At 42.0% G+C, this 11,293-nt stretch overlaps 1 protein-coding gene across 2 annotated transcripts in view; it reads left to right on the top strand.

Annotated features, from left to right (window-relative positions):
- The first annotated feature begins 10,582 nt into the window (after positions 1-10,582).
- Positions 10,583-11,293, top strand: part of Sp3 (Sp3 transcription factor) — a 45,839-nt gene continuing 45,128 nt past the window's right edge. For both annotated transcript variants that reach the window (XM_034494290.2, XM_034494289.2), the window contains exon 1: positions 10,583-11,231. In XM_034494290.2, the coding sequence (XP_034350181.1) occupies positions 11,225-11,231 (7 nt within the window). In that variant the 5' untranslated portion in view covers positions 10,583-11,224. The remainder of the gene's footprint in view (positions 11,232-11,293) is intronic.

The following is an 11,293-nucleotide window of genomic DNA, read 5'->3' as shown; positions in this document are numbered from 1 at the left end:
CCTCTACACTGAGACCAAAGCACAGGACTGCTGGGCTGGCTCGGTGGGTAAAGGTGCTTGTAGCTAAGTACAAGGACCCGAGCTTATACCTGGGACTCACGTGATAGAAGGAGAGAACCGACTTCACCAAGTTTTCCTTTGAGTCTGCATGCCCAGCCCTCCTGCCATAAAACAAATGTTTAAAAAAAAAAAAAAAAAAAAAAAAACCTTACTCCTTCCACAGGCCAAAACCAAATGACTCTAGCTCACACTTCCTAATAGTAAGACATCATTGAGAGAGAAAATTCAATGTCACTTCAAGAAGCAAATGAAGGGGGGGGGGGGAGGAGAGTCGCCACAGTTAAGAACACTGGCCGCACCACCTCTGAAGGACCTGGATTCAATTCCTAGCACCCACACGGCAGCTCACTTTTGTCTGTAACTCCAGCTCCAAGAGAACTGGCACCATCTAATCTTTACCAGCAAGAGGCACACACGTGGTGACCATACACATATGCAGCAACACACTCAAACCCATGAAATATAAATTTAAAAAGCGTATTACACAAAAGGTTCTAACATTTAAAAAAGAAAATGCTCCTTCCACTCAGTAGTCAAAGGAAGTCAACAAAATAAGAGGAAGGGGTCCATTGATTCATGGTATCAAGTTGGCCAGTAGAGTTGGTAGCCAGGTGTGGTAGGGAGGCTGAGGCAGGAGAGTTGTAAGTACAGATTGCTGAGAACTATACAGAGAGGGCAAGGTGAGTCTGGCACATACAAGGAGACCTCATTTCCAAACAAAGAACAAAAAAACAACAGGCAGAAAAAGGAATTAAAGGAAGAAACCTAGCAGCACATTAAAGACATTTAATCTTAGGCCCCTGGAAGTTTGCACAATTCTGTGTGGATGCTTAGCCACAAGTATATTAAATAAAATATCTGTGCTATGAAATTTTACACAAGCAGTAAAAAGGATTCCAGGGATATCTGTTATATAGGCGGTGTCACCGTTTGACTAGGTATGGCTCTCTTAGAGTCATGGGGCACCCAGTCTTCTGCTGCTTGCTGATCAAGATGTAGAACTCTCAGCTCCAACCCCCTGCCTGCCTGGATGCTGCCATGCATCTGGCCACGGTGATAATGGACTGAACTTCTGAAACTGTAAGCCAGCCCCAATTAAATGTTTTCCTTTATAAGAATTGCTATGGTTGTGGTGTTTCTTCACTGCATTAAAACCAACTAAAACAGCAGGGTATAAACGATACATTAAAAATTAACAGCTAATTAAAATTAGCATATGTCTATAATCCAGTTTGTACAAAAGAAAATTTTTATGTATAGAAAGAAAACCAATGCCTTACAGCTTCAAGAGGAACTTGGGCAGTGAGTGCTGTCATTTTCTAAGTTTAAATAATTTTTTTTTAAACATGAAGTAATTTTGATGTTGCCCTTTTTGAGACAGTAATGTGAGAACTGTATCTCAAATCAGAAGATTCACTCTAATTACATGATCTTACTCAACTGATTTAATTTAATCCCTTTTACTTAAAGGGTGTTCTGTGGAGTTAATATCCGTAATGGTTAATGTAACCATGAAAATAAATGCTGACATTTGCTGACTATAAAAATAAGTCAGGACCCAAAACTCATGACATAGTCTGAACATGATGAAAATATCAGATGACTCAAATTTAGGGACATTCTGAAAAAAAAAAAAATGCTTCCCTGGGCTGGAAAGATGGTTCCATGGTTGGTTAAGAGTATCTACTGCTCTTGCAGAGTTCCTGAGTTCAGCTCTCTGAACCCATACCTGGCAGCTCACAACCAACCATAACTCCAGCTCCAGGGGATTCAGAGTCCTCTCCTAGCCTCCCAAGGAACCTGCGCTCATATGCATGTATATAAATAAACAAAATTCTAGCTAAGCTCTGTCCCAAACGCTTTTAATTCCAGCACTTAGGAGGCAGAGGCAGGTAGATCTCTGAGTTCTAGGCCAGGCTGGTTACTGAGTGAGTGCCAGGACAGCCAGGGCTCCACAGAGAAGTATGGAAAAAGAAAAAAAAAAAAAAACCACAAATAAATAAATAAATTCTAGCACTCTGGAGAGATGATAGTGTAGCAGTTGAGAGCATTCGTTGCTCTTGTAAGAGGATCAAGGTTTGTTTCCCAGCATGCACGTGGTGGGTTGAAACCATCTGTATCTCTAGTTCCACAGGATCCAATGCCCTTCTGACTCCCATGGGCGCCAGGCACTCAAAAAGAAAGAAATAAACTGTAATAAAAAGAAGGGAAGGAAGGAATAAAAGAAAAAAAAAGTCAAACTAAAATTCTAAACAAATCAGGAACAGCTGATAGAATAACTGAGCTGAAGAAGTATCTATTCAATACATTTACTGCTATGTGCAAGGTTTCCTAATTTCAGAAGGGGAAAGCCATGCACACAAACGTGTCTTCTCCCATTTTGCTGACATATTGAAGGAGATGCAAGTGTGTGTGTTTACAGGGAACTCTGTATGATTATTCATTTGGCCCTCTAATGTATTCACTTTTAGTGTATATTAAACAAGCTTTAAGGAGATTTGCTTCTTTCTATTCCACTGTCTTATTTTTTTTCTTCAAAAACCTGCTTTCAAACTATTCATTTCTGAGTTTGTGCTCATGTGTGCTCATCTTCAAAAGGTTTCCACAGGGCCAGTGAAATGGCTGAGGCACTAAAGGAGCTTGCTGCCAGGACTGGCCACCTGAGTCTGATATCTGGGAACAAAAGGATCAACCTGTGAGTTGTCTTCTGGCTCCACATGGGCATGTGCTATAATAAATTTAAAAAAGTGACTGTAATTTTAGAAAGGTTTCCTGTAGTACAACCAATTTAAGCTTATCTTTGACTAGCTTACAAATAAGTGAGACCCAGATTATGGTTATTTTATTTGGCTATGACAATTACTGGGGGTCACCCATAATCTACTCTTCTAACTGCTGGCCTGGCTACCTCCCCAGCGGTGTACCCTAGATACTAGCTGTTTCTACTGGCCACATGCTCATGGTCCATTTCCCCTCAGGATGGCTTCCTCTCCTCTAGTTCTTCCTTCTTCACTTCATTGGTCTCTCCTCAGTCTCCCAGGTAACTCAAAAGCCACTTACCTAGCCTGGCAGTGGTGGCACATGCTCTTAATCCCAGCACTTTGGAGGCAGAGGCAGGGGGATTTCTGAGTTCGAGGCCAGCCTGGTCTACAGAGTGAGTTCCAGGATAGCCAGGCTTACACAGAGAAACCCTGTCTCAAAAAAACAACCAACAAACAAACAAATGCCACCTACCTCTAATCCTTCCAGTAATTGGCTGTGGCCAATTTTATTTAACCAGTAGTTTTAAAGCAAGAAATAGGGTTTGTACAAAAAAGCTTGTAAAAGTGACAATTCAGTGGTAGGCCTGAGTCCGCCAGATACAGACTTTAGCATTACAATACATAGCAACAGACCAAATCTCAATTGTTTTTACAATAAGTAGTTCATTCCAATTTATTTTAGTGCTAGGAATTGTGCCCAGGGCCTTATGTATGACAGGCAAGTGCGCCACTACTCACCACCATCTTCAGCTGGGCTTTTTAGAGTGAGGAGTTTATTGACATATTTGTCTCATCATAAAAACTAGAGGCTGGAGAGATGGCAGAGATGGCAGAAGTTAAGAACAGTGGCTACTCTTCCAGAGAACCTTGATTAAACCTCCAGGATCTATGTGGCAACTCATAACCATTTGTAACTCTAGTTCCAAGGGTTCCACACTCACTTCTTACTTCCATGAGCAGCAGGCATGCATGCAGACAAAACACCCATACACATAAAAGTCAAATACATTTTAGAAATCAAAGTATAATTTATATAGAGTAGAACATCTTTTTATGGATTACAGCTCCCGAGTTTTCACTATTGTAATTCAAATATTTTCTTCTTGATTCTTAATAGATGTTCACATTCTTCCATAAAGACAAAAGGGGAGTTGAAATGTTTTATCTTATGTCTTTGACAGTTATAATATGTAATGTATAATAGGCAAAACTCTCATTAAAATTCTCTAAATATCCCTTTTCCTACCCTGAGTACAAGATTCAGAATTACTAAGATTAGTGTCTGTACTAAAGGTATCAGTAGATTTTTGTAGGAAATCAACAATTGGAAAAATCAGAAAGTTATGATTTAATTTAAAGAGAGTCTGCATGAATTCATCTTATCTGCCTCATTGTAATGAAATAATTGCTGAGCCTGATAATAAATAATATTTGAGGAAGCCAAGAATGAATGACTTTGGGACACAGTGCCATGAATGATACCGTACAACCAAAGATCTAAAATGTCAGCTGAGTATGGTGCAGGGGTGAACTACTTAAGTCGATTAAACATTGATTTTGATATCAAAGTGTGGAACGGGTTGGATAGAGAGACCACAGAGCTCCAGCGATCAATATAAGGACCAATTTTATTCATTATGTCAATGGTTTGGAAGAAGGAACATGCAGTAAACCTGTTACACAAAACTAGAGGGAGGGTACATCAATACAAAGAGGATGACGAAATGACTCGAGTAGCCTAGGAACATAAGCAGATTAAGTGGCTTATTCAGTTCAGGGTAGAGGAAATATGAAGTAGAAAGATAATCTTACAGGAGTGTAAAGTCAGAACATTCAAAGTAGAGTGGAGGGCCGGGCAGTGGTGGCGCCCGCCTTTAATCCCAGCACTTGGGAGGCAGAGGCAGGCGGATCTCTGAGTTCGAGGCCAGCCTGGTCTAGAGAGTGAGTTCCAAGACAGCCAAGGCTATACAGAGAAACCCTGTCTCAACCCCCCTCCCCCCAAAAAAAAAGTAGAGTGGAGAAGGAAAGGCATATCAGCAAACTGGAATGGTAGAAATAATTCAAGTGCTTTAAGGCAAAATATTGACTAGAGAAATTAAATAAACATTCTTTTGATAGACTAAGAAAACCAACTCACAGGAATATATAATTAAGGTCACTTGTCATCATGGATGCAGAACCCTTGAGGTATGTCTTAGCATAGACATGTCTTGAAATTAGATGATAGAACCATTTAATTATTTATTATGTGTTAAAATTTGTATACAGTACATATTTTAATATTAGATGATATATAAGTATTGCTTTGTAAGTTATTTTATCAGTTTGGTTTTTATTTGGCTTTGCTAATATAGTAGGATTACAATTTTTGTATGTTATGAAATATTTCTATATACTAAGACAGGATTTTATAAATATGTATTTATACATAATTTTATGTATCCTAAAAATTTTGTTTTATCAATGAAATTTGTTCTTTGACAATTTCATAGGTGTATTTAATTTATTCTAATTACTCTCATCTCACACTCTCCCTTGTCTTCTTCTCAGGCTGGCTGGCCCCCTCCTTCTCCCTATAGGTCCCTCTCCCTTGTTCATGTCTTCTTTTGTTTTGTGACCCAGTGAGTTACTGAGGGCCATCTTGCTCAACTAGTGGCTCACAGAAGGGTACACACCTGAAGGTCATGATTCCACATATATCATGAGTCAGTGGTAAACATGTGGCCCAACCTGGCCTGGGATTACAGATAGGGCCTTTATCCAGCTTCTTTACTGTTTTGGACTGTTTTTCAACTGGTGTATTCTGTTTAGTTTGTTTAGTTTTTCTTTAGCTCCTTTCCAATAGGTCATATCTAAGAAGTTTGAACCATTGATTCTAAAACAAGTTTGTAGCATATTGAAATTTATGCCTTCTTCAAAAATGTTGGCACATGTCTTTAATCCCAACACTTGGGAGGTAGAGGCAGGCAGATTTCTGAATTGGAGGCCAGCCTGGTTTACATAGTTCCAGGACAGCCAGGCTTACACAGAGAAACCCTGTCTCGAAAAACAAAAACAAAAACAAAAACAAAAACAAAAACAAAAACAAAAACAAAAACAAAAACAAACAGAAAGAAAGGAAGGAAGAAAGAAAGAAAGAAAGAAAGAAAGAAAGAAAAGAACTCTCTCCACCCTCTAAAATCCCCAAACTCAATACAAAAACCCCCAGAGAAGGTAATTAGGGCAAAATGCTTATGGTAACATTGTAGCTGACAAAGGTGGTAAATCATGAGTTACAAGGGTTACTGAAGGCTACACTAGAAGTGTAATGGAAAGCTGAAGAGGAGGGTATTACTGACAACTACAAACAATGGCTTTCTGTATAGGAAGGCTTCCTTCAAGCTTAAATTCTTGTCTGAGTTGCCAGAAACAGAGACCAGGAAGGAAAATCCTGATGGCAAGGCACAAGAGGGGTTAACTGTGGGACAGTGAGGGCTTATGAGGCATGTCTTGTATGGGAGCCACAAAGGTGCTGGAGCTAGGAAGGGGCAGTGGTAGACATAGAGCACAAGGGGCAGTAAAGTGTGTGGCCCTGGGTGATGCAAAGCATGCTCTAATGCCTTCCAGGAGTTGCTGCATCAGTCAGTGGCTTGAGAGAGACTGTCTTTGGCAATACATTTTTTTTTTTTTAAATCTTTTGTGGTACAGGGAAATGAGTGCAGGATCCTGTGAACACTAGGTGAGTCCTCTAACCACTGTGTGTTTTAGACTTAATTTTTCATTTCTGTGATTTGAATTTGTATACATTTATATTTTCTGAGGGTAAGAGCCTTGCAGTGTTTTGCAGGGGTCCATAAATTTTGTGGTTTTAACAAACAAGTCATTAAGAGAGATTATGCAGGAAAACTTTCCAGTACCAAATGGCTTCTGCTAGTGGGAAGGCTGGGGAGATGTGTCCAATCTGACTCCTGCCTGGACTTCTGAGAGAATGATGGCATTACTGTTGCAGACAGAGTGTCCAAAGCCAGAGCTGAGTCTGTAGATAGGTTAGAGTTCAATTCTGCGCATTTGCAGTTTGAGGCTAAGTGAAACATTCAGGAGGAATTTATGGCGCCTGCGGATAGGGAGCAGCAATCCATGTGACAGCAGACTACTAAAGATAAGACAGGGACCTGAGTTCAGAGATGAAGGCTGGGGCTGCAGGAAGGCTGAGCTTCCTCAGGGAAGCCCGAGGAGCCAAGAACCAAGTCTGCACTGGTATTTATATGTAGGGGTTAGACGCAGGCAGATACTCAAAGCAGTACTGTCCAATACATTTGCCCTTGGCCATGTGCAGCCATTTAAGTATACATTCATTAAAAATAATAACTCAATTGCCCAGCCACACTGGTCAAGTTTCCAGCACTAATGGTTGAGTGTGGTTAGTGGATGCTGTAAGGAACAGACAACAAGCATTTTCACTGCCCAAGATTTTTTTTTTTTTTTAATTGGACAGTGTAGTAAAAAATGGAGACTATTCATGAGAGAAAACCAGAAAGCAGAGGTTTAGGGAGGAGAGCGTTCTTAGCAGGAAGTGTTTCAGTGTTGAAACTGGTGTCAGGAAGGCAAGTTCTGGAGCCCTTGCATAAGGAAGAAACAGAACAACTGCTCAGGTAGCTGCATCATCCCGTGGAGGGTTTATATTCTGGGTTACAAGGGGAATGAACACACTAGATAAGTGCTTGACCACTGAGATAACCAGCTGGCCTCTCTTTACCTCTCATTCTGAGATAGTTTCACTGTGTAGCCCAGCATGCCCTGAGTTTGAGATTCTCCTGCCTCAACCTGCCACGTCCTGGGATTATAAGAATGTGCTACCAAGCCTGACCTACATTTTCTTTTTTTTTTAAAGCCAAGGAACTTGTTCATGTCTAGAACAAATGGATAGAGGTCTGTGAATGTGGCAAAGACTCCTGAGTCTGTGCATCGTCCCACTTCTTGTTTTAACTATGGATCCAGATCCTTCTGTCCATGGGCCATGGGTGTCCTTGGCACCAGAGCAGCGTACCTTAACTGTCTCCCAGTTGCTCCCAATCTCATAGGCCTCATTTCAGTCCAATTTTCCAGTGACTAAGGCTGGAGCACTTAGTCATATGGAGTCACTGTCTCTTCCTGGTCAGCCAGGACATGCTTGTTTTACTGTCTCTACAGGTACTCATTTGTTTAAAAGGTTAAACAGTGATTACATAGCACTTCAGACAACATAATATGAAGTATGGTGATACCCTCTGCCTGCCTAACTTAACTAAAACTTGGACATGTAAGCACAACACCTAAGAAACCCATTTAAATCTTATTTTCTTCTTACGTTTATTTATTTATTTATTTATGGCGTTTGTGCTTTATGCACATGTCATGGTAAGGTGACAACTTGAGGTATGGTCCTTCCATCATGTGGATTCCTGTGACTGAAGTGTTGTCAGGTTTAGCCTCAAGCCCTCCTGATCTGCTAAGCCATCTGGCTGATCCTCACTTTCCGCCTTAACTGTCTAAAACTTAGCATCTTCAAACCTTACAGTGAATTTCTGTATTAGTATCATTTCTGGTTGCTGTGATGCAACACCCTGACAAAGGGCAAGTTAAAGGAGGCAAGTTTACCTTCGTCCTTTCTAGGAGGGAACCCAAGGAAACAGGACACATCGAATCCATACACAGGCAAATTACATGTTTGCATATTTACAACTCAGCCTATTGCCTCTGCTCTTATATGGTCCAGGACCCAAATAAATCCAGGAAATGGTACCACCCACAGTGGGCTACAATTAAAACTAACCCTAACAGTTATTATGTATATCCATATATAGTCACAACTTGGTAAGTTTTAAAATACCCTTCTGCAACTAGTTTTTCCCTCCTTTTAAAAAGCAAAGTTCTACATATTCTGAACCAACTCATTAACGTAGCCCAACTGCCTAGACAGTACTGACATTTCGGTTGGATATGCTAAGATTAATCACTGAACACGATTCCACAGAAACTTCTAGCTATTCAGTGAGGGACACTGCAGATCTAGCTTTATTTCCTCTTCTTGGAGTTGTAGCTGATGTTATTACCAACTTTGTCCTAGTCAACTGGGGAATAGGGTGATCTGGTTTTGTTTCTTGGCCAGGAATAGCTTGTGAAAACCTTGAGAGAAAACATGACAAGAAACTGGGCCAAGTCATGGGGACAGGGGAAAACAGATCTTACTGTTGTTTTGAGATTTATTCATGATACTTGATATTTTAAAAAATTTTTATTTAATGACTGTACCAAAACATATTAATACATTGTGAATTATACTGTATCAGTTACTATATGTGTATATTTATTTATATACAGGCATTATGCTTTGCATATGCTTTGAGTGTCTGCACTAGTTAAGAAAAAAGTTTTTTTTTTTTTTTGAGACAGGGTTTCTCTGTATAGCCTTGGCTGTCCTGGAACTCACTCTCTAGACCCAGGCTGGCCTCGAACTCAAGAGATCTGCCTTGCCTCCCAAGTGCTGGGATTAAAGGCGTGAGCCACCACTGCCTGGCAAAAGTATTCTTTTCAAGAGACCATTTTGCTTTTGGTCATCTTGAGATAGGCTGTAACAGTGACTCAACTGTGATTGGAGAAGTCTACTGAATCTCACCTTAGTGGTGACTGATACTTTTGCTAATATGCATTAAGAGCTTTGACTTAAAGATTTTTCTTGCTTGCATGCCACAAGAGAGAGAGAACATGTGTCACTGTCAGTATTAAATAGTACCAGGAAATAGTCGGTGGAGGGCCACTCAGGAGGCAGAGGCAGGTGGATTTCTGTGAGTTCCAGGATAGCCTGGTCTACAAAGCAAGTTTCAGGACAACCAAGGCTATACATGAAACCTTGCCTTGGGGAAAAAAAACAAAAAACAAAAAACAAAACAAAACAAAACAAAAACAACCAACAAACCAACCAACCAGAGTCCAGAAAGTCTTTTGGAACTGAGATGCATATTTTAACCTAGTGCATATAAAGTTAGTTTAAATGCTTTGACTCCACAACCTTATTATAGAAAACATAAGTACAATAATTGGGACATTTATTCTTGCTTGAGATAGATTTCTAATTAAAGTATTGTGGATAGTGTTTCCTACTCTTAATTCAACCTTTTTTTTTTTAAGCGAAAGTTATCTAGAAGTAATAGACAATGTTCTATCTCTTGTTTGCAGAACACTTTCTTCTGAATGACTGCAAGCCATTAAGCATGTCAAAGCAAGGAGTGTTAACTAAACCACTAAGTTAAAAAAAAAAAAAAAAAAAAAAGTATCTAAACGCTCCAAAGGGGAAGGATACTTGATATTTACTATTTTAACAAATGTTGGCATTGTTAACTTTCTTAAGAAGCAGGGAGTTTGTGTGTGCAGCAAACTAATTTTAAAGGATGACTCGGTCTCACTGAATAAAATATAACTAAGCCTTCTTAGATGTCACTGGCCAGAATTAAAGCCCTTTTTCCTTATGAAGGGACTGGAGATGTATCTTTTTGCTGTCAAGTGCCTGCCTCCAGGGTCCATAAAAGTAGATGGTTGGTAACCAAGGGCTAAGGGCTGGAGGATGGTGTGGGATGGGAAGGCGATGGATCCGACTATGCGACCAAGAGCTGAATGTGTGTGAAAAAGTCCTCCTCCAGCCTCGGAGGGGGTGTCTCCCCCAATACCAACTCCCTCCCCCAGGGCTCATGGGGCGGGTCCGGCTTGCTCAGTAGCAGCAGCAGCCCTGGGGCTGAGCGGCGGTGGCCTCCTGGCAGCGCTGGCAAGAGGCAGCTCCGAGAGCCCAGGCCCTGGGGAGATCCAGTCCAGGCGGCTGCCAGGATGGAGGAAACGTCGAGTGGAGCCGGAGCCACCGGGGACGGACTTCCTCCCCAGCTCAGCTCCCCGACAGCTTGGCGAGGCCTGTACGAAGGGCCAACGAGTGGAAGAGGCTTGCGCCTCGGGCCTGGCAGCCGCAGCCGAGGAACGAGGCTGGCACAGCGGGGTAACGCGCGAGCCGGGGCCGTTCTCAGGAACCTAAGGCGCCACGGCCGCTCATTGTCTCTCCCCTTCAACCCGGGGGCAAACAGGAAGCCCGCCGCCTGGCCGAGCGACGGACAGGCGTCCGGACCAATGAACACAGCTGACGGAGAGCCTAGCGGCAAATGAGCGCCGGGAAGAGGGGCGGAACTTCCGGGCGGGCTGTCACCCTCTTCCCCCCTTTTGGGCTGGAGGCTCCACCTTTTGTGTTTCCCGCACAGTCAATCAAAATAGGAAAAAAAAAAATCCCCGGACCGCTCCGGCCGTGTCCGCCGCCGCTTCCCGCATCCTCTCCCGCCGCCGCCGCCTTCGCTTCTCACCATGTGTAAGGCGGCGGGGAGCCCCGCCTGAGGTGTCCTAAACACACTATGACCGGTACGTAAAGCCGAGAGAGAGCAACCCTTGCTGCCTCCGCCGCCGCCACTGCCGCCCACAGC

The sequence above is a fragment of the Arvicanthis niloticus genome, chromosome 2 (assembly GCF_011762505.2).
Source record: "Arvicanthis niloticus isolate mArvNil1 chromosome 2, mArvNil1.pat.X, whole genome shotgun sequence".
NCBI classification, from domain to species: domain Eukaryota; kingdom Metazoa; phylum Chordata; class Mammalia; order Rodentia; family Muridae; genus Arvicanthis; species Arvicanthis niloticus.
This window is presented reverse-complemented; position numbering and strand designations above follow the sequence as displayed.